At 38.9% G+C, this 25,144-nt stretch overlaps 1 protein-coding gene across 1 annotated transcript; it reads right to left on the bottom strand.

Moving 5' to 3' along the window:
• Positions 1-385: 385 nt before the first annotated feature.
• LOC109399461 (transcription factor SPT20 homolog) lies at positions 386-2,024 on the bottom strand. Its single transcript, XM_019671899.3, has 2 exons — positions 1,512-2,024; positions 386-1,449 (listed from the first exon to the last, which is right to left on the bottom strand). Exons 1-2 carry the CDS (start codon positions 1,518-1,520, stop codon positions 490-492), a joined length of 969 nt encoding a protein of 322 aa, XP_019527444.3. The 5' UTR covers positions 1,521-2,024; the 3' UTR covers positions 386-489.
• Between the last annotated feature and the right edge of the window lie 23,120 nt (positions 2,025-25,144).

The following is a 25,144-nucleotide window of genomic DNA, read 5'->3' on the forward strand; positions in this document are numbered from 1 at the left end:
AGTATTCTTCCTTGACTCACATAAGATTTTACTGAAAATTTGGATTTTGGTGCGTCGACTTTTAATCTATTTTTCCGTACATTGCTTAAATTCACAAAAGTAGCCCTCGTGTACCTATGCCGATCTTGGCACCACCATCGGTCATCTTATGATTACCGAGATATTGAAAGCTTTCAACCCTCTCCACTCTTGCTCAGCTAAGGATTTAGTTCTGTTGCCGTGGATAGTAAACCTGCCACACAGGATCGAAGTAACAGTTGCATCAGGTAATGCCAAATTGAGTAGAGATCAGCGATGAAACTAATCCTTTTTGACCGTCGTAAACCCCTCCAAGAGTAAATTTCTGGCTACACCACAAACAAGAACGATACATATTAAAATGTCGACATTTTACCTTTATTGATTTAGATTTGTACAATAAACATAGTAGTTACAGAAATCTTAACCTATATCACATGTTCCATGTTTACAAAACGTTGTATTGAGTAGCTAATTGTTCTGTTTTACAGTCGCGTAGCTATGAGCTACCGATTTTTGCTTTTTCGCTCCCTTTGTTGGTTTACTTCCCTTTTTCCGCTCAATTTGCATAATGTTCGTCTCAAAGCCCTTTTTACCGCTTTCATATTTCACTACTCGTCTCTTACCATCTGGTTGATCCAAAATGTATCCTCCTTCTACGTGATCTCCAACGCGTTTTTCCCACTGATCCTTATGGTCCCCAGTTGCCGGATCATTGACTCCGTAAGCATATTCGTAATCAGCGATTCCCTTCGATTCCGTGCTCTCCCGGCTATCCCCCTGACTATTTGCTTGATCAATTTCTTCCCGGCCTTCTTGCTCTACTTGAATCTGATCCTCCGGCTCATTGGTCTGTTCAGTTTCATCACTAGATTGTTGCGCTGACTCTTGAGATTCCTCTTGTCGGCGACCTTGCCGACTTTCTTGACGATTCCTACTACGTTGCTGTTCGACTCTCCCACGCCGACCATTGCGCTCGTTTGATCCACGTTCATTCCCCTGTCGGCCTCGACCCTCATTTCGTGTACGATCTTGTCGAACATCTAGTTGCTCCTGATCGACAGTGCCCTGTTCATTTTCTTGCCCTTGCTCATTTTCCTGTGCCTCTTCGATTTCTCGTTGTTCGTTGTTGTCATTCTGCTCCTCTGATCGCGCTTTCTCTTGACTATTTTGCTCCTCTCGATTTGCTCCGTTTCCTGCTCGTGCTCCCTTCTGTTTGTTCTGAGTATGTGAAATTTCGTATTGCCAAAAGGAGCTTCGGATTCCTCTTTGCCCATTTTCCAGCTGGTTTTCACTAGGTATATCCTCGTACTGCCACACATCACCTGCACGGTCGAACCCTCCGACATCAGTTCTTAGAAGTTCATTCCTTCGTCCTTGAGGTGCTGCATGGATGGCAACTATTGCCACCATAATCAGTACTGCAGCGATCTGTCAAAAAGTGATAAAAAGTTATCTCTTAATTTATCTTCATTTCACGCGGTTTAGTATACCTTAAACATTTTATCGCCTTATCAACCTAGATGATTACTGTAGGAACTTTGACCACCGAATGATAAAATTCCGGTTATTGATCGAAGCTTTTATAGATAGCAATTCCAAAACCTATTCGAAAGCATGTTTATTCCGGCTACCAGGGCTATCATACTGCACCCCTGCCTGTTCGGTCAGTGACTCCTACATATGTGCGTATAGCCACCGCCAGTAAATCGAGCATGATTGCAGATGGTTCTCTGCATCGTTTGTTTTTCGGAGGGCGCCGCCGCCGGAGCTAGACGAGCAACCGTCTGGCGGTCAGTCTGGGGTCCGGTGTTCTAATGTTGTTGGTCTGCGCAGCTCAGTTTTCGTAGTCCGTAAAAGGCCAGCGGTACGGTCAAATCAGTAAATTTACAAATTGTTTCAGGTAGGTAAATATTGATTCACACGCATTCCGAACAAGGAGTGAATTAAAATTTGATAAGGTGTGATATACTTGACTGGAAATGGTGATTTCTGCCCACCAGCAAAGTGACTAACACTAATTAAAACAAAAGTAGTCTTGGATAAGTGTGCCCACCGTTGTATCGTATCGTTCGTATCACCTGATGAAGAGTTTTAAATCGTTATTCGGTAGTTTTCCATCAAAATTTTCTTGAAAAAAAAATATGAAAACTATTATTTCTATTGATAATAAATCGCTTATACCAACATTAGACATACTGTTTCTATGTATTATGGAGGTAGAATTTAATTTTAATTCCTAATGCTGCGCAAACCATTGAGTTCATATGGGATTTTGGATAGGAGAGGATAGGGAATGAGCACTACCGCAACATAGGGACACAGCAGCAAAATATTAATATCTATAAGCGAGCAAATGTCAAACAAAACATACGTTAACAAAATCTAATGTAACTTATGAGAGGGGTTTTGTTACATTTGTTTTAGTTTCTAGAAATAAATTCGGTTACACCATTCAACACTAAATTTTGTTATGGGATGAGATAAAAATAACAGGGGTTTGGGACCCTAAAAGTATCATAGTGAAAGAATTTTTGAAAAATATAGGAACGGGCCTTCACAGTTCAAAACCGAAGTTTGTATGGAGAACTAGATGGGTTTTGTTACCCGGCGCCAAACCACCCTTCAGGGAATTACATACATTTAGGCGTTTTCCGCATATGAGGCGATTTGAAGGAATTCGGTCGTCCTGCGATATTTATAATTTCGAAAAGAATCCTAGTAATAATCCGGGATAGTTGTTGAGAATATTTTCTATGAATCCAGCAGAATCATGCTGCTTTAGTCCTGATTTATACCTCGTAGACTTGTACTACAAAATATGCATGGAAAATGTTGAAATCGTTAATTGTTCCACAATATTCGTCTTTTCATCCACTTGAACGCAAAGGGTGGTGGGATGTGAAGATGCAAAGTCCTGTCGATGTTCAAGGATCATTTTTGAGGTCCTTTTGGATCAATCCTGGTGATCGGATTTCTTCCCATTTAATTTTATCAATTATTTTATGGGAAATTGCATGAAATAATTGATTTTTCCACAATATTCGATTTTTCATCCACTTAAACGCAAAGGGTGGTGGGGTGTGAAGATTTAATGTCCTGTCGATGTTCAAGGATCACTTTTGAGGTCCTTTTGGATCAATCCTGGTGATCGGACTTCTTCCCATTTAATTTTATCAGAATTTTCGGAGGGAAATTGGATGAAAGAATTAATTATTCCACAATATTCGATTTTTCATCCACTTAAACGCAAAGGGTGATGGGGTGTGAAGATTTAATGTCCTGTCGATGTTCAAGGATCATTTTTGAGGTCCTTTTGGATCAATCCTGGTGATCGGACTTCTTCCCATTTAATTTTATCAGAATTTTTGAAGGGAAATTGCATGAAATAATTGATTATTCCACAATATTCGATTTTTCATCCACTTAAACGCAAAGGGTGATGGGGTGTGAGGATTTAATGTCCTGTCGATGGTCAAGGATCACTTTTGAGGTCCTATTGGATCAATCCTGGTGATCGGACTTCTTCCCATTTAATTTTATCAGAATTTTTGAAGGGAAATTGGATGAAATAATTGATTATTCCACAATATTCGATTTTTCATCCACTTAAACGCAAAGGGTGGTGGGGTGTGAAGATTTAATGTCCTGTCGATGTTCAAGGATCACTTTTGAGGTCCTTTTGGATCAATCGTGGTGATCGGATTTCTTTCCATTTAATTTTATCACAGTTTTTGGAGGGAAATTGGACGAAAGAATGATTTATTCCACAATATTCGAATTTTCATCCACTTAAACGCAAAGGGTGATGGGGTGTGAAGATTTAATGTCCTGTCGATGTTCAAGGATCACTTTTGAGGTCCTTTTGGATCAATCCTGGTGATCGGATTTCTTCCCATTTAATTTTATCAATTATTTTATGGGAAATTGCATGAAATAATTGATTATTCCACAATATTCGATTTTTCATCCACTTAAACGCAAAGGGTGATGGGGTGTGAGGATTTAATGTCCTGTCGATGTTCAAGGATCACTGTTGAGGTCCTTTTGGATCAATCCTGGTGATCGGGCTTCTTCCCATTTAATTTTATCAGAGTTTTTGGAGGGAAATTGGACGAAAGAATTATTTATTCCACAATATTCGAATTTTCATCCACTTAAACGCAAAGGGTGATGGGGTGTGAGGATTTAATGTCCTGTCGATGTTCAAGGATCACTTTTGAGGTCCTTTTGGATCAATCCTGGTGATCGGACTTCTTCCCATTTAATTTTATCAATTTTTTTAAGGGAAATTGCATGGAATAATTGATTATTCCACAATATTCGATTTTTCATCCACTTAAACGCAAAGGGTGATGGGGTGTGAGGATTTAATGTCCTGTCGATGTTCAAGGATTACTTTTGAGGTCCTTTTGGATCAATCCTGGTGATCGGGCTTCTTCCCATTTAATTTTATCAGAGTTTTTGGAGGGAAATTGGATGAAAGAATTATTTATTCCACAATATTCGAATTTTCATCCACTTAAACGCAAAGGGTGATGGGGTGTGAGGATTTAATGTCCTGTCGATGTTCAAGGATCACTTTTAAGGTCCTTTTGGATCAATCCTGGTGATCGGGCTTCTTCCCATTTAATTTTATCAGAATTTTTTAAGGGAAATTGAATGAAATAATTGATTATTCCACAATATTCGAATTTTCATCCACTTAAACGCAAAGGGTGATGGGGTGTGAGGATTTAATGTCCTGTCGATGTTCAAGGATCACTTTTGAGGTCCTTTTGGATCAATCCTGGTGATCGGGCTTCTTCCCATTTAATTTTATCAGAATTTTTTAAGGGAAATTGGATGAAATAATTGATTATTCCACAATATTCGACTTTTCATCCACTTAAACGCAAAGGGTGATGGGGTGTGAAGATTTAATGTCCTGTCGATGTTCAAGGATCATTTTTGAGGTCCTTTTGGATCAATTCTGGTGATCGGACTTCTTCCCATTTAATTTTATTAGAATTTTTGAAGGGAAATTTCATGAAATAATTGATTATTCCACAATATTCGACTTTTCATCCACTTAAACGCAAAGGGTGATGGGGTGTGAGGATTTAATGTCCTGTCGATGTTCAAGGATCACTTTTGAGGTCCTTTTGGATCAATTCTGGTGATCGGACTTCTTCCCATTTAATTTTATTAGGATTTTTGAAGGGAAATTGCATGAAATAATTGATTATTCCACAATATTCGACTTTTCATCCACTTAAACGCAAAGGGTGATGGGGTGTGAGGATTTAATGTCCTGTCGATGTTCAAGGATCACTTTTGAGGTCCTTTTGAATCAATCCTGGTGATCGGACTTCTTCCCATTTAATTTTATCAGAATTTTTGGAGGGAAATTGCATGAAATAATTGATTTAATTCTATCAGAATTTTCGGAGGGAAATTGGATGAAAGAATTAAATATTCCACAATATTCGATTTTTCATCCACTTAAACGCAAAGGGTGATGGGGTGTGAGGATTTAATGTCCTGTCGATGTTCAAGGATCACTTTTGAGGTCCTTTTGGATCAATCCTGGTGATCGGACTTCTTCCCATTTAATTTTATCAGAATTTTTGGAGGGAAATTGCATGAAATAATTGATTTAATTTTATCAGAATTTTCGGAGGGAAATTGGATGAAAGAATTAAATATTCCACAATATTCGATTTTTCATCCACTTAAACGCAAAGGGTGATGGGGTGTGAGGATTTAATGTCCTGTCGATGTTCAAGGATCACTTTTGAGGTCCTTTTGGATCAATCCTGGTGATCGGACTTCTTCCCATTTAATTTTATCAATTTTTTTAAGGGAAATTGCATGGAATAATTGATTATTCCACAATATTCGATTTTTCATCCACTTAAACGCAAAGGGTGATGGGGTGTGAGGATTTAATGTCCTGTCGATGTTCAAGGATCACTTTTGAGGTCCTTTTGGATCAATCCTGGTGATCGGACTTCTTCCCATTTAATTTTATCAGAATTTTTGGAGGGAAATTGCATGAAATAATTGATTTAATTTTATCAGAATTTTCGGAGGGAAATTGGATGAAAGAATTAAATATTCCACAATATTCGATTTTTCATCCACTTAAACGCAAAGGGTGATGGGGTGTGAGGATTTAATGTCCTGTCGATGTTCAAGGATCATTTTTGAGGTCCTTTTGGATCAATCCTGGTGATCGGACTTCTTCCCATTTAATTTTATCAATTTTTTTTAAGGGAAATTGCATGGAATAATTGATTATTCCACAATATTCTATTTTTCATCCACTTAAACGCAAAGGGTGATGGGGTGTGAGGATTTAATGTCCTGTCGATGTTCAAGGATCACTTTTGAGGTCCTTTTGGATCAATCCTGGTGATCGGACTTCTTCCCATTTAATTTTATCAAAATTTTTTAAGGGAAATTGCATGAAATAATTGATTATTTCACAATATTCGACTTTTCATCCACTTAAACGCAAAGGGTGATGGGGTGTGAGGATTTAATGTCCTGTCGATGTTCAAGGATCACTTCTGAGGTCCTTTTGGATCAATCCTGGTGACCGGATTTCTTCCCATTTAATTTTATCAGAATTTTTGGAGGGAAATTGCATGAAATAATTGATTTAATTTTATCAGAATTTTCGGAGGGAAATTGGATGAAAGAATTAAATATTCCACAATATTCTATTTTTCATCCACTTAAACGCAAAGGGTGATGGGGTGTGAGGATTTAATGTCCTGTCGATGTTCAAGGATCACTTTTGAGGTCCTTTTGGATCAATCCTGGTGATCGGACTTCTTCCCATTTAATTTTATCAAAATTTTTTAAGGGAAATTGCATGAAATAATTGATTATTTCACAATATTCGACTTTTCATCCACTTAAACGCAAAGGGTGATGGGGTGTGAGGATTTAATGTCCTGTCGATGTTCAAGGATCACTTTTGAGGTCCTTTTGGATCAATCCTGGTGATCGGACTTCTTCCCATTTAATTTTATCAGAATTTTTGGAGGGAAATTGCATGAAATAATTGATTTAATTTTATCAGAATTTTCGGAGGGAAATTGGATGAAAGAATTAAATATTCCACAATATTCGATTTTTCATCCACTTAAACGCAAAGGGTGATGGGGTGTGAGGATTTAATGTCCTGTCGATGTTCAAGGATCATTTTTGAGGTCCTTTTGGATCAATCCTGGTGATCGGACTTCTTCCCATTTAATTTTATCAATTTTTTTTAAGGGAAATTGCATGGAATAATTGATTATTCCACAATATTCGATTTTTCATCCACTTAAACGCAAAGGGTGATGGGGTGTGAGGATTTAATGTCCTGTCGATGTTCAAGGATCACTTTTGAGGTCCTTTTGGATCAATCCTGGTGATCGGACTTCTTCCCATTTAATTTTATCAGAATTTTTGGAGGGAAATTGCATGAAATAATTGATTTAATTTTATCAGAATTTTCGGAGGGAAATTGGATGAAAGAATTAAATATTCCACAATATTCGATTTTTCATCCACTTAAACGCAAAGGGTGATGGGGTGTGAGGATTTAATGTCCTGTCGATGTTCAAGGATCACTTTTGAGGTCCTTTTGGATCAATCCTGGTGATCGGACTTCTTCCCATTTAATTTTATCAATTTTTTTAAGGGAAATTGCATGGAATAATTGATTATTCCACAATATTCGATTTTTCATCCACTTAAACGCAAAGGGTGATGGGGTGTGAGGATTTAATGTCCTGTCGATGTTCAAGGATCACTTTTGAGGTCCTTTTGGATCAATCCTGGTGATCGGACTTCTTCCCATTTAATTTTATCAGAATTTTTGGAGGGAAATTGCATGAAATAATTGATTTAATTTTATCAGAATTTTCGGAGGGAAATTGGATGAAAGAATTAAATATTCCACAATATTCGATTTTTCATCCACTTAAACGCAAAGGGTGATGGGGTGTGAGGATTTAATGTCCTGTCGATGTACAAGGATCATTTTTGAGGTCCTTTTGGATCAATCCTGGTGATCGGACTTCTTCCCATTTAATTTTATCAATTTTTTTTAAGGGAAATTGCATGGAATAATTGATTATTCCACAATATTCTATTTTTCATCCACTTAAACGCAAAGGGTGATGGGGTGTGAGGATTTAATGTCCTGTCGATGTTCAAGGATCACTTCTGAGGTCCTTTTGGATCAATCCTGGTGACCGGATTTCTTCCCATTTAATTTTATCAGAATTTTTGGAGGGAAATTGCATGAAATAATTGATTATTCCACAATATTCTATTTTTCATCCACTTAAACGCAAAGGGTGATGGGGTGTGAAGATTTAATGTCCTGTCGATGTTCAAGGATCACTTTTGAGGTCCTTTTGGATCAATCCTGGTGATCGGACTTCTTCCCATTTAATTTTATCAGATTTTTTGGAGGGAAATTGCATGAAATGATTGATTTAATTTTATCAGAATTTTCGGAGGGAAATTGGATGAAAGAATTAAATATTCCACAATATTCGATTTTTCATCCACTTAAACGCAAAGGGTGATGGGGTGTGAGGATTTAATGTCCTGTCGATGTTCAAGGATCACTTTTGAGGTCCTTTTGGATCAATCCTGGTGATCGGACTTCTTCCCATTTAATTTTATCAGAATTTTTGGAGGGAAATTGCATGAAATAATTGATTATTCCACAATATTCGATTATTCATCCACTTAAACGCAAAGGGTGGTGGGGTGTGAAGATGTAATGTCCTGTCGATGTTCAAGGATCACTTTTGAGGTCCTTTTGGATCAATCCTGGTGATCGGACTTCTTCCCATTTAATTTTATCAAAATTTTTTAAGGAAAATTGCTTGAAATAATTGATTATTTCACAATATTCGATTTTTCATCCACTTAAACGCAAAGGGTGATGGGGTGTGAGGATTTAATGTCCTGTCGATGTTCAAGGATTACTTTTGAGGTCCTTTTGGATCAATCCTGGTGATCGGGCTTCTTCCCATTTAATTTTATCAGAGTTTTTGGAGGGAAATTGGATGAAAGAATTATTTATTCCACAATATTCGAATTTTCATCCACTTAAACGCAAAGGGTGATGGGGTGTGAGGATTTAATGTCCTGTCGATGTTCAAGGATCACTTTTGAGTTCCTTTTGGATCAATCCTGGTGATCGGGCTTCTTCCCATTTAATTTTATCAGAATTTTTTAAGGGAAATTGGATGAAATAGAAATAAAAAAAATTGATAAAATTAAATGGGAAGAAGTCCGATCACCAGGGTTGATTCAAAAGGACCTCAAAAGTGATCCTTGAACATCGACAGGACATTAAATCTTCACACCCCACCACCCTTTGCGTTTAAGTGGATGAAAAATCGAATATTGTGGAATAATCAATTATTTCATCCAATTTCCCTTCAAAAATTCTGATAAAATTAAATGGGAAGAAGTCCGATCACCAGGATTGATCCAACAGGACCTCAAAAGTGATCCTTGAACATCGACAGGACATTAAATCTTCACACCCCATCACCCTTTGCGTTTAAGTGGATGAAAAGTCGAATATTGTGGAATAATCAATTATTTCATCCAATTTCCCTCCAAAAACTCTGATAAAATTAAATGGGAAGAAATCCGATCACCAGGATTGATCCAAAAGGACCTCAAAAGTGATCCTTGAACATCGACAGGACATTAAATCTTCACACCCCATCACCCTTTGCGTTTAAGTGGATGAAAAGTCGAATATTGTGGAATAATCAATTATTTCATCCAATTTCCCTCCAAAAACTCTGATAAAATTAAATGTGAAGAAATCCGATCACCAGGATTGATCCAAAAGGACCTCAAAAGTGATCCTTGAACATCGACAGGACATTAAATCTTCACACCCCATCACCCTTTGCGTTTAAGTGGATGAAAAGTCGAATATTGTGGAATAATCAATTATTTCATCCAATTTCCCTCCAAAAGCTCTGATAAAATTAAATGGGAAGAAATCCGATCACCAGGATTGATCCAAAAGGACCTCAAAAGTGATCCTTGAACATCGACAGGACATTAAATCTTCACACCCCATCACCCTTTGCGTTTAAGTGGATGAAAAGTCGAATATTGTGGAATAATCAATTATTTCATCCAATTTCCCTCCAAAAGCTCTGATAAAATTAAATGGGAAGAAGTCCGATCACCAGGATTGATCCAAAAGGACCTCAAAAGTGATCCTTGAACATCGACAGGACATTAAATCTTCACACCCCATCACCCTTTGCGTTTAAGTGGATGAAAAGTCGAATATTGTGGAATAATCAATTATTTCATCCAATTTCCCTTCAAAAATTCTGATAAAATTAAATGGGAAGAAGTCCGATCACCAGGATTGATCCAAAAGGACCTCAAAAGTGATCCTTGACCATCGACAGGACATTAAATCTTCACACCCCATCACCCTTTGCGTTTAAGTGGATGAAAAGGCGAATATTGTGGAACAATTAACGATTTCAACATTTTCCATGCATATTTTGTAGTACAAGTCTACGAGGTATAAATCAGGACTAAAGCAGCATGATTCTGCTGGATTCATAGAAAATATTCTCAACAACTATCCCGGATTATTACTAGGATTCTTTTCGAAATTATAAATATCGCAGGACGACCGAATTCCTTCAAATCGCCTCATATGCGGAAAACGCCTAAATGTATGTAATTCCCTGAAGGGTGGTTTGGCGCCGGGTAACAAAACCCATCTTGGAGAACTTGGGGTGTTCAATTGATGTGTGCATTAGAACGCGCTGTGCATATATTTAGGCGTTAGGCAATAACGAAACCAACCCAAACACCGAAAACGCCTAAAAATATGCACGACACGTTCTAAAGCACTGTAACGTTTTGCGTTTTTTATTAAAAAAAAACCCTAATTAATCCACCTAGCGGTGATGTTGCCTTTCTCGTGCTTTAAAATATCCTTTCAACAAAACTCAAGCGACATGTTGATGACATTGACATAAATACAAAATGAAAACTGCTTGCTAAATCTACTCAATATGGATACATTTTATATTAGCATAACATCGAATATTCAGAAAATATAAGACAACGATCCAAAATTCCAACCAAACATGTGTTATGAAGCCGCAAAATTTCGAAACGTCATTTTAGATTTTCCGGTCATCATTTTTTGATTCCGGATATCTACCCTAACTAAACTAAGCACCATCTTGAATATTGAGACACCATCTTGGATGTTGTGATATTCATTTTTGGACTCTGCACCTAAAATTACATAAAATAGTCACCGTATTTAATTTTGGCATGTCGTTTATTATTTTCTGGTTACCTGTTTTGGACGAAGACCGGCATTCTTCCCCATTCAAACTATAGTCATATTGCAGACCTTGTGAAACAGCGCACAGCTTGGGTTTTCTGATTGCAAATTTTGAATTCTGGATATATTTCCATACAAAATATGCCCATAATGCACGAAATTAAAATCCTATAAAATAGGCGCTAACTTGAATACTGTGCCATATCTTGGATTTTGGACCGCTATCTTGGATACTCTGGTGGACTCCGAACATATTTCCCGTTCCAAATACACTTATTTTACATAGTTTTAGAGCTCAACATTCCTTAAAACAGCCGCCATCTTCTGTTGACGCAATCAAATTCTTATTTTTCCATTCAACGTTGACCCATCCTGCTATAAATTTACACCTTAAGAATCTGGAATGGTACGATTTGATGAGATCGCTTTAGTTTTGTCTATATTTTGTTCTCTTTCATATATGAGAACTTAGACATATTCGTCACTGTTGTTCATACCTAACGTTTATCAGGCCATTAAACAAAGCCACGATTAATTTTTCACATGAACGTTGGTTCTGCTACACAACAGCTAGTCTCTAATGTGATCTAAGGCTATTTTCTTGCTAACCGTTCATAACCGTTTGATAATCTAAAAATCTGCGATCTGATGTGTCGTATGCATGGGTTTGGTTCATTTTTATATTTTGTAATTTCCGGTGGGATAGCCTGATCTGATTCCATGAGTCATGGACCATGACACTACCGGTTGTCCCAATTATGGTCTTAGAATATTTTATTGCTATTTATTCACTTTTACCTAGTCACCGCGATTTGATATATCGCATGTATGGGTTTGATTCACTTTTACTTTTAACTACTTTCGAAGCCACAGCTGAACCCGCAACACTACCGGGAATCTAATGTGGTCTGACCCTATTTTTCCATCAGGTTGTCGATAAGTCGATTTGATGTACCGCATCCATGGGTTTGGTTAAATTTTACATTTTACTACCCGGATCTGATTCCGGGTAACTACCGGCTGAACCAAATATGGTCTGACACTATTGTCTTGTTAACTGTTCATCGGTTAACCAAAAACGCTGCAAATTGAAGGTGTCACATGCTGGGTTTGACAATTTCGACGGGACTCTTGGAACCAATTCCGGAACACAACCAGTTGTCTAGTCACTAGAGTGTGATTCAAGGCTATTTTCTTGCTAACTGTTTATCAGGTTATCGCAAAAGCCACGATTTGATGTGTCACAAGCGTGGATTTGGATTACTTTTACATTTGGCCTCTTCCGGCCACTCAAAACCGATTCCGAAACACTTGCTGGCCGTTCATTAGGTAATCTATAAAGCCGCTATTTGATGTGACGCATGCACGGGTTTGTTTCTCTTTCAGATTTGACCACTTTGGCGGGAACCCCGGAACCGGTTCCGGAACACTACTGGTCCAGATATGGTCTGAGATGATTTTCCTGCTCATTGTCCATCAGGTAATCGAAAATGCCGTGGTTTGATGTGTCGCATGTATGGGTTTGGTTCAACTGTATATTTGGCCACTTCCAGCGGGACGCCTAGAACCGGTCCCGGAACACTACCGGTTCAGATATGGTCTGAGACTGTTTTCCTGCTTACCGCTCATCAGGTTATCGAAAATGCCGTGGTTTGATGTGTCGCATGTATGGGTTTGGTTCAATTGTATATTTGGCCGCTTCCAGCGGGACGCCTACAACCGGTTCCAGAACACTACCGGTTCAGATATGGTCCGAGACTATTTTCCTGCTTACCACTAATCAGGTTATCGAAAATGCCGTTGTTTAATGTGCCGCATGCATGGGTTTGGTTCAATTGTATGTTTTGCCACTTCGAGCGGGACGCCTAGAACCGGTTCCGGAACACTACCGGTTCAAATATGGTCTAAGACTATTTTCCTGCTTGCCGCTTATCAGGTGGTTGGATGTGTCGCATGCATGGGTTTGGTTCAATTGTGTGTTTTGCCACTACCAGCGGGACGCCTAGAACCGGTTCCGGAACACTACCGGTTCAGATATGGTCTGAGACTATTTTCCTGCTTACCACTCATCAGGTTATCGAAAATGCCGTGGTCGGATGTGTCGCATGCATGGGTTTGGTTCACTTGTATATTTGGCCCTTTCCAGCGGGACGCCTAGAACCGGTTCCGGAACACTACCGGTTCAGATATGCTCTGAGATGGTTTTCCTGCTCATTGTCCATCAGGTCATCGAAAAGGCCGTTGTTTGATGTGTCGCATGCATGGGTTTGGTTCACTTTGATATTTGGCCACTTCCGGCGGGACACCCGGAACCGGTTCCGGAGCACTACCGGTTCAGATATGGTCTTAGACTATTTTTCTGCTTACCGCTCATCAGGTTATCGAAAATGCCATGGTTTGATGTGTCGCATGCATAGGTTTGATGCATTTTCATATCTGGTCCCTTCCTGGGGTACCGTTCCGGAACACCTAAATGGCCATATCTCCGGAACGGCTGGACCGATCCGAACCATTTTCAATAGGAAACAATGGGACCAGATTCCGCGTCGAATGAACCGTCGGTCATTGAAATCGGTTGAGGTTTACTGCCAAAAAGTGATGTGAGTTTTTTTGTACACACTCACACATACACACACACATACACACACACAGACATCACCTCAATTCGTCGAGCTGAGTTGATTGGTATATATGACTCGACCCTCCGGGGCTTCTCTCAAAAAGTCATTTTTGGAGTGAACATATAGCCTTTCCAGTACACTTAGTGTACGAGAAAGGCAAAAAAAAGTAGACAAAAATAAAAATAAAATTGATTTTTCATTAATGTTTGTATATTAGTTATCAACTTTGAAATATTTCGTTTATGTTTGTAAAATCGGTTCGTGCCTGTTACTTATGCTCTTGTGGAATTTATTTGTCATAGTGTTTGTTAAAGCTTCCTCGATAGTAGCGCTTTTATAGCATGATACGCATGGCGCGTACATACCTTTTGGCGGATTACAGGCGCGATGCAAATTTGTCGCCATGCATGATATTTGCCATGCTAAAATAGTTGGCGCGATTCTTAATAATAGAGAGACATTTCAATAGTCGGACTTTTCGAAAAGAGGCACGTTTTCGAGGCGCAAGACAATTTTCTACTCGTTCATTTTGCTACACAATCGGCTGGAAAGCAGAAGTGCGCGAGTATAGTTTCGAGTGATAGCTCCAAATTACGTTTAGTTGAGTCTAGAACCGAAAGTTATTTGAGATTAAGTTTGAATTTTAGTGAAAGTTAATTTGAAAGTTGAAGGTAAATTAGCAGTGAGTGAGTTTAAGTGCCTTTAAGTAATGTAAAACGTTTTTTGTGATATTCTTTCTTGTACAGTGGACCGAGGTCCATAAAATCCGCGAATTCTGCTGATAATTTTATTCAGTGACAGAATCTACGAAAAAAGGTAATTAATTTATTTGAATCTAAAAAGTGCTTATTGAAACTAATTCGCTAATACTAATTCCTGTTGGACGTGTAGCGCCCAGCAGCGCTTTTTTCGTACGGCTGGATTTCCGTGCTATTTCGGCGATCGTCATCGCCGAATCGGGGTATTATTGGCGGAGTGAACCGCCCTTGCGTCCGTTGAACGCGACCCGTGTGCCCAGCTAAGGCCCGCCTTCAAAGGTAGCCAAACGGAGTGGAGTGAAGTCGCTAAACTATTTTCCGTAGCGAGTAATCCCCCTCGGTCGCCAAAAACCGAAGGTAGGTCCAATTTCGTCTAACCCCGTGGACCAGGGAACGAGAGTTTTGGTTCGCGTGCAGCGTGTCGTCAATTGCACGCCGCGAACCCGGTCACAATCCAGGTACATAGGAGTAGTGGCATTCCCCGCTCGGTCATAGTTGGAACCTAAGTACGCGAAGCCGGGTCGCTGGGCTCTGTAGCTCTCCTATCGACTGGTGAGGGACCGTCCCGGGAATCGTACGGCATCCGCCGCATACTCTCGTCGAGATAAACCAGAAGCTTCCGTCCAGCCACCACTCCCTCCGCAACGATAATACGGCCATAACGCACACGGGTCTCCTCGTCGTCGCTGCGCGCCAAAACGCAGCACCAACACGCCAGGTACCGCCATCTTCGAGAACCGAAGGACGCCATCATCGAGTCGTCGAGCTTCGTCGTCGCCCCGCCATCGATCGTCGTCAAAAAACCTGCGCAGGTACGTCAAGAGCTTCTTTTTTACATGGCCATGTTTGCTCTTTCCATTCCGTATTGAAATTTCCGTCCAACACGAATGAGTCGCCTAAAAATAAACGGTTAAATTTTTGAAAATTAGTTCAGTTATATTACGTTTTACGTTGCTTCTTTTGAATAAACATACTCACTACCTTTAGTTACGTTCTGTTCCGTTATTCTGCTCGGTTGAGTAAGCATCCCTTCGGCTCTCCCTAAGGTTCTGTTAGCCTGCGAAAGAGTAGAACTTAATCTTGCGTTTTTCGAAGCAATTTTGCCGTTTTTCGATGAACCGTTCGAAAACCATGCCTGAGAAGAATAGTCTCTAGCATAGTCGGGCATACTTCAACACGACCGGTGGTCTCTCTCTGAGAGTGGCGCTTAAGCCACCGCGCTTTATCGACCCTCAAGAATAGTTTAGCGAACGGTTACAGCACATATCAATTGAACACCCCAAGTTCTCCATACAAACTTCGGTTTTAAACTGCGAAGGCCCGGTCCAATATTTTTCAAAAATTCTTTCACTTTGACACTTCTAGGGTCCCAAACCCCTGTTTTTTTTTTCTCATCTCATAACACCAAATTTTGTAAAATTTTGTCGAGCAGTGTTATTAGCACATTTGCACAAAAGTTCTTGCCATCTTTCATTTTTTTACTACTCTGTTTATCACATAAAGTTGTCATTTTTTATCGCAAAAAAAACGCTAGCTTGTTCCACAAGGAAGTTATTTCTTTTCCGTCATAAACACTGTACTATTATCAAAACTACGTACAGGGGATGGCCAAAATGTTTGGGATAGGCAACTTTTTTTTCTCTCACAAAAAAGTTCAACATGCTATAACTTTTCATAGAGTGCATCAAAAAATCTCAAATTTCGACTGTTTGTCAACCTATTATATGTGCATCATTGGTACAAATTTGGGCTCGATTGATTAATCTTTCGCGAAGTTAGAACCGTTCGGGTAAAACACTATTTTTTAGACATCTCATTTTTGAGCTGTCATATCTCGGAAACCAGTAAACCGAATTGAATGAAATTTTGAACGTACACTAACAATATACAAATGCTTCACAAACTATTAAAACACAGATACTTTTTGAACGTTGAAAAAAGTTATCATGGATTGGCACTTTTTGGAGTTTTCTCGAAAAATGTAGTTTTTTTACGTCAATGTCAATAAATTTTAGTGTTGATGTCGAAAGATTTTCCACTTCTGTTCTCAAGTTATCTTTAATCAGATATATTAGAGCCAATTTAGCTTAAAGGAAGAACACATTTAGTAATTTTTGTGTGATATTGTAAATTTGACCAATTTTCCTCTATATGGGTAAAAATTTCAACCCGGTATAACTTAATTCGCCGTGAAAAAATATTACATTTTATAACGTCGTATTAAGTATCAATATATTGTTGATAAACGTTAAAAAATTCATTCAATTCGATTCACTGGTTTCCGAGATATGACAGCTCAAAAATGAGTTGTCTAAAAAATAGTGTTTTACCCGAACGGTTCTAACTTCGTGAAAAACTATTCAATCGAGCCCAAATTTGTACCAAAGATGCACATATAACAGGTTGATAAACAGTCAAAATTTGATATTTTTTGATGCACTCTATGAAAAGTTACAGCACGTTGATTTTTTTTGTGAGAGAAAAAAAGTTGCCTATCCCAAACATTTTGGCCACCCCCTGTACTTATTTGATTAAGGGCAGTGAATCAAAATTCAACCATCGCGCAACAATAATGACAATGTCGCAACTTGTATTTGTTGCGACAAACAAACCCATGCGACATAAATTTGTCCCAACTTGAAAATAATGGGATTAACATCGTACACCACGAGTTTAGAGATTTTTAAGCCTTGCATTGCGATTTTCGAACGGTAACTTCGAGTCGGTAAACACTGCAACTCTGGTGAAGCTCTATCATCAAACAGTTTCGACTTTGGTTTAGCAATAATTGCTTATTCACGAGTTGAAAAGTACGCAACAAATTCAGCTTCCGTTTTGTCTGCAACAAAAAATTTCGAGATCATGTCATTATCTGTTACCAGTAGGGATAAAGAGTAATCGTCGCACCTTCTTTGTTGCTTGTTTTGTGCCTCTTTTGTCTGACAATTCTCTTCACTGATTAAGGGATTAATTATCGACGTTTCAATTATTTATCAGCTGAATCAAACCTAATAGCCTGAGCGTACTCTCTCTCTGTTAATAAAATAATAAAACAAGAACTAATAGAACAGACTTGAACATAAACTGGAACAGGCTAGGCTTGCATGATGTGTGACCGTTTGTGAGCTTTTTGCAATGTTGAACGAGAAAACCGAAAAACATCACAGGTGGACAGAATTCAAAACAAATAAATCGTTTTGGTGTCTAAGATAGATTTTAGCCCAGATAGATTTTTGCCGTAATTCGTATGTTCCAAAAACAGCCCGATTTGTTCAGAACACTTCAAACTGATTTCGTGAACCACTGGAATGAATTACAAGGGTAAGTACCTATCACACTTAATGACTAGCAAATTATTTCTAAAATAAAACTATTCTTTGAAAGATTCGTCAAAATACCATTTTTCATTATCTCCCCTTCCAACATAAACAAATTAAAGAATACCTATGGAAGTTGATGAGAAAGATGTCGAGATCTTCATGTATGTGGACTCCATTTAACCCTTTGGAGCCGAACTGTTTCGCCACTGCTGCCGCAACCTCGCTGGTCTCGAACACGTCTGTTATGGTCGGTTTCATCACCGGGGTCATATATGACCCCTCCGGCTCCAAAGGGTTAAATGAAGAGTTAGATATCGCCGGAGAAGTTGAAGTAAATGCCGTTAGCGATCAACCTCAAATTAATCTGTCCAACAAGAAGCTTCACAATCCTATCCGAAAATACGTTTCACATGTCCACGATTATGACATCAACGTAAATAAAGTCATTAACACAATGGAAAAAAACTGCTCTCAGTTGAACAAGAAAACTGTGTACTTCGGAAGGAAGTACGACGAAATCAAGAATCTACGTCCAAACATAAGGCGCCTATCAGATCTTTTCGGGCGGAAGTTTCAGAGCTCAGGAAGTCTTTGGCACAACAGACTCAACTGTTCGATCCCATTTTACTGGAACTACAAAAGAACAAATTAAGAAAACAACGTGGAGCCAGGTATTCCAGCAAAACGAAAAGTATGGCAATAATATTACATTATTGCTCGAGTAAGGCTTACAGACAAATGCAGAAACACTTCACACTCCCTCCGATAACAACGATTCGTGGATGATTATCGACGTTGGAGATGAAGGAGGGATATTCTAAAATCATACTACAATTGTTAAAGTTGAGAGCATCAGGACTTCCAGATGATGACAAGCTAGTAACAATTGTTATGGACGAAATGTCCATTACACAGCGATTGACATGCGTGGCTAGCGCAAAGGAGGACTATTTCATGGGTTTCATGAGAAAACGAGGAAACGCACACGAACCAACAAGCTAGTTATGCGTTGGTCAAGTCGATCAAGTCAGGGTTTTAAATAAGCAATCGGATGTTTCTTTAACGCAAGTTCCGCCAACTCTAATTGGTTCAAAGTAGTTAGTGCAACGGGGCTAATACCGAAAGCTATTACTTGTGACCAGAGCAGGTTTAACAGGATGTCATACAGAACTCTCGGAGTAACTGAGGATCGGTCGTGGGTGCTCCATAACATGAAGAGAATATACTGTAAATACGATCCACCCCGCTAGCTGCAATCCTCGAGGAACAAAAAGGAACAAAAGGCGCGGTATTCGACGGGACAATATACTCTTTCAAGCATATAATTTTTTTTTTGAAAGAAGATGTCAAACATGTTCCCCGAACGGTACCCGAATTGACATATATATGGTCGGGGTTCTGCTAAACCGAACTAAAGACCAATTTTTGAAAAATTGAGGATTGCGAGTGATATCGATTTCAACATGATAGACGATTAAAAATCGAGATTTTCTCACTATCCAACTGGTTTTATCTGAAACAAAAAAAAACACATTCAGCCAAACTGAACTATAAATCATTTTCTAATGTTTTTGATCAGCCAGAGTGAACTGAGTGCAAAGTATCAAGAAATAAAATGTAATTATATCAATGATTCCAAATAATTTACATGTATCCTTCATTTCTGATGGTTAATGAAGGCGTGTAAGTTACATGTGCGCGGAAAAGTTTCAAATAATCTCCGCTGTTGTTTATTTGTGAGTGGTTCAACTTTAAGTTTAATTATCTCGGAATTATCTTTTTGGCGCTTAGTTCGGTTTAGCAGAACCCCGGCCATATGACCATATTAATCTGACTCCGTATGTGGAAATGAACGTAGGAAATGCGTATGTTTACGCTAAAAAGTTACCGACCATATGTTTGTGCACTACACATTATTGTGATAGCTTCGACAGATTATTTAACTGCACTAATCCACAGCAACTATAACTTGTGTACTACAGTATTGTTCCGATTTTATCACGCCCCTTTTCAAAACTGCTTTCAAATATTTTATAAAATCTATTCGCATTTTAATTTTTTTTATCGTCGTAAAACGCGCCTTCAATATTCATCTTGAAGAAGAGGGGAAGCACTTGCTTTCAAACGTAACAGCAAATTAATGAAAAATAAAGGACTGACACGCGAAGGGTGTGATAAAATCGGAACATAACTGTATTTTCTAGATTTCACATTTAAGGATCTCAAAATATCTCTCGTGAAAAACTCACCACATAGGAAATTTCTTGCTTCAATGAAACTGAAACTGAATCAGTTGGGGTTCATCTCGAACGAATGTACTGACCTTACAAAGTTGCTTATATCTCAACCAAATTCAAAACGAATATTATTACCATTTTTTGGGCCCATATAACCGAGGCGGTAAACGCACGGGTATTCAGCATGACCATGCTGAGGGTGACGGGTTCGATTCCCGGGCGGTCCAGGATCTTTTCGTAAAGGAAATTTCCTTGACTTCCTTGGGCATAGAGTATCTTTGTGCCTGCCACACGATATACGCATGCAAAATGGTCATTGGCAGAGGAAGCTCTCAGTTAATAACTGTGGAAGTGCTCATAGAACACTAAGCTGAGAAGCAGGTTTTGTCCCAGTGAGGACGTTACGCCAAGAAGAAGAAGATTATTACCATTTATTATAATTCCAGGAAGCTACACACTTAATTTGGAATACCGTGTTCGGTAATTTTTTGACGAAAATAGAACAGCTGAATACATCTAGGTATACTTCATTGTTTATCTTTTGCACCCGGTTTTGACAGTTGGTGTACTGAGCCTCAGTAAAATCGATTACCGAAGCAACCGAAATAGTATTGCTGTTCTATTTTCGTCAAAAAAGTGCTGAACAGGCAATTCAGGATTGAGTGTGTACATGTTCAAAATTACCAAAACAATCTTGGATTCCACATTTCACTGGTGCTATTCATAAACCACGTAGACCAAAATTTGGCCATCTCAGACCCCATACCCCCTTTTTCCTCGTAAACTTTAGTCCACACAAAAAATTTGAAATTTGGAAGGAGCCTAGACTTTAGCTGGTCACCCACATCCCCCAAAAGTCTACGTGGTTTATGGACGGCCCCCCTTGACGGATGGACTGTGTATGTAGTCTATTTTACGAAACGACAACAGTGTTGATATTGATATTAACACTCACGGGCTTGGGCGCAACCTCCTGTCAAATTTTCATTCATGAAATGAGCGATCAGCTGATCCAAAACGTCTCGTAAAATGGCTCATTGCTGCCATAGAGCAACTTTGGTAGGAGCTTCGCACATCGTATGGAATCAGCTTTCTTCGTACGCGAAATCTAACCCAGGATTGCATCGAGTACTTCTTCTCGATATTTCGGTGAAAAAAATTAAACAACAATCACCCTGATGCAAGCAAGTTCGCAACCGCATATAAGGCTGTTGTGGCTAACCAACTGGTAATCCCCGAAAAGCTGTCCAGGCGGATGTCAGCTTAATGCAAATTTTATCAATGCATCCCAAATGTCCAAAATCCAATTGATTCCCAAACCTGAATCAAAGCCACCTCAGCCGCAAATTTCAGCACGATAGGATCGTAAAAATAAAGTTGAAATCACGGACCTTAACCAACTCAATAGCGTTCACTACACAGCTGGACAAAGGACATCTTCGGACGTTACCGGTCGTTCTGCCTTTCTGATTGATCTTAAACGATACAAAAAGGATAGTGACTGATTTGAAAATGTTCTAAGTCTACCAAAAATTGTAACTGTTTTCGAAAGAAATTTTGATAGCTTGCTACGTTTCAAATGTGAAATAGTAAAAAGTCCTAGTTTTCGGACATACAAAATGTAATGATTCGTGCATCACGTGTTGAGAACCCCTGCAACAGCCTATCGATTCCATCCATCATCAACCAAAGCCGCATATCTCAGTTCAGTACATGCGATAGTTCGACCACACATACTCCAAGATAACGATGATCACGAGTCCAATCGCCGCACGCATACCAGGAACCTACATATTATTGAACTTGCATGAACCTAAAATCTTTTTCCATAGGGTTTCAGCTTATGGTCTTACCTTTCAGAAAAGCCCTTGTTCAAAATATTCTATCGGTAAAAATTGAAATAAATCAAGTTTGAAGATTTTCTATCAAATGAGGTATATTCAGAGCATAATTTTGTATATCATCCCGAACTGCAAACAACAAGGTATCGTGCGTAACCTGTCACATACCCGATGGTCTCTTCTTAGTTTTATAAACATTCTATTCACTTGTCATTTCTCCGGCATCTGTGTTATATGATCAGCCCAAGGGGGTCTGCCGTGGTTAATTAGCTCATTTTTTCTATTTTGTGGGCTTCGTGGTCATGCGGTTAGTGGTGATAAACGTTTAGGTTATGGAGTGAGACTCGGAAAAAAACCTTTCGTAAAACGAAAAATTTCTAACTAGCTTCTGTGTGTTGTCGGTTATATGATGATAGTTATATTCAGTCTGTTCAGCGTCTGGCTGAAGACTTTGTGAATTGCCATATTTGTTTAATATTTTAAGTAACATGTACATTCGCCGGTGCGATTTCCACACCAGCCCTACGGCAATATCGCAGCTTTTTCCATCAGACTTTATTTACGTCGTTAGCTTAAGTTATGCCATCGTCCTGCTAACAATTGGGTGGAAAACAACCAATAAGCATTAACGAGGGCAGCAATGTGTGTGTGGTGAGGCACACAGTATACCAGAAGACGAGGCACGCTATTTAACAATGTAAACTTCAATTTTGGACGTCAACTTGTGACGTCATCCTTAACGTCCTTTTACTTGGATGAAATTGATGAGGAGCAATCGATCGTTAAAAAAGTCATTTTTGAACATATTATTTTCAAAAACCCGTATTTTAGTGAAAAATTGAAGTTGCTGTATGAAAATTTCACTGCAACGTCAGAAAATATAGGAAATGATGTGGTAGAAATTTGAATAATTGTAATCACGTGATTTGGCCCACAATCATCGTCAAAGTTGAAGTACTTATTTGGATGCCCACAGTTTTCACTCCGTATTGATCATAATGAAGCACCAGTGCAGCAGAAAAGCCGACGTCAATTCGTTCCATTCCATATTCAGTTCTAAGTTTTTAATAAACAATTAATATTGTATGACGCGTTTTCTTAAATTTCCGTATATTAGTTATTTATGATATGACATCCCACCCGTAACACATAGTGTGTTACGCGTAATCCGTTACAAACATATGTCAATGAATAGATAATTGTCTAAAATTGTCAACTTAAGTTTTGTGTATGAATTTCAAATGTTGACTACTGTAAAAACTTTATTGTAAGAAAACAATGATGTTACACGCGTTACTATATATTACAATGCGTTACCATGTGATGCCCATCAACTTGCTTACAATAAGGTACACTGAATGAAACTTAGATCCTATATTTTATGACGCTGCAGTGAAATTTTCATAAAGCTACTTCAATTTTTCACTGAAATACGGATTTCTTCAATAGTATTTTTTTTTTCACATAACTTATCACAATTCACAAAAGATTGAACTTCACGGATCTTGGAAGGAAAATTCGGCTCATTTTTTTTGCTACTGAGTACTTGGAGATCTTGCAGGCGATATGCTAAGCTCATGTATCTGAGAGCTGGCGCGGGCTGCATCAGACGTATTCGTACTAGTGAAGGACGCCGAGCGAAAGTGCTTCATCTACACATTTTTGGCAGAGCAAGTCCTTGCACTAGCGTGTGCAGGGATCTTGCCTAGGGGTGGTTTAGGTCACTACAATGATGGTGTAATATATGATCATGGTGCGAAATAGAATCAAGGTGTCACACATAATATGAATTCCCAATATGGGGTTTCAACATGCTGTGGCCATTTTTATTAAAAAGCTCTTATAAATTGATCAGTTGATTACTATCGAGCCCTGAAGGAGGTCCGATCCGAGGACCGAAACGTCGGCGAAGATAAGAAACAATCAACGCTAAAACCAAAGACTGCATAAGCCGAAATCCGAAATTGTAAATCTCCAAGTACTTAACATTGGGATTCTGGAGGAGGCTATGATTAACGTCAACCAACTCTTTCAACAAATCATTTGGTTAGTTCAACAGACACAGAAAGAACACAGATTTTTCCTAGAAGATGACAAGAAACATTGCCGATACGTAAAGAAACGCATACCAGGAACCTAAGTATTATCAAACTTGCATGAACCTAAACTCTTTTTTTTTGGTATTTCACACCGTCTTCTGCCAGACGGTGAACAGACTGAATACCACCATATAACCACCATATAACAGACAACACACAGAAGCTAGTTAGGAATTTTTCGTTTCACGAAAAGTTTCTTCAGAGTCTTACTCTATGACTTACTGCATATACATCTAAACGTTTACCTCCACTAATCGCATGACCACGAAGCCCACAAAATAGAAAAAATGAGCTAATTAACCACGGCAGACCCCCTTGGGCTGATCATATAACACAGATGCCGGAGAAATGACAAGTGAATAGAATGTTTATAAAACTAATAAGAGACCATCGGGTATGTGACAGGTCACGCACGATTCCTTGTTGTTTGCAGTTCGGGATGATATACAAAATTATGCTCTGAATATACCTCATTTGATAGAAAATCTTCAAACTTGATTTATTTCAATTTTTACCGATAGAATATTTTGAACAAAGGCTTTTCTGAAAGGTAAGACCATAAGCTAAAACCCTATGGAAAAAGATTTTAGGTTCATGCAAGTTCGATAATATTTAGGTTCCTGGTATGCGTGCGCCGACTTTGGCGAACAAGACGTACGATCGAGATGTGACCAGAGAGCGTTCGGGTGAAGCACACCACGCACGCGATGGAGACGACGCCGATGAGAGAAGAAGAAAGATGAGACTGGCGTCGGCTCTCTGGTGAGAAATTATCTCATTCTTGTGCAGCGTAGCAGAAATCGTATCGTCGGTCGAAACGAGCTGCGGTTCGAGAGGTTTCCTACGGGTCGTTAGTAGTAGTCAGCTCGGGGTGCAAGCTAGATGTGGTGGAGGATGTAGTCA

The sequence above is a fragment of the Aedes albopictus genome, chromosome 2 (assembly GCF_035046485.1).
Source record: "Aedes albopictus strain Foshan chromosome 2, AalbF5, whole genome shotgun sequence".
NCBI lineage: Eukaryota > Metazoa > Arthropoda > Insecta > Diptera > Culicidae > Aedes > Aedes albopictus.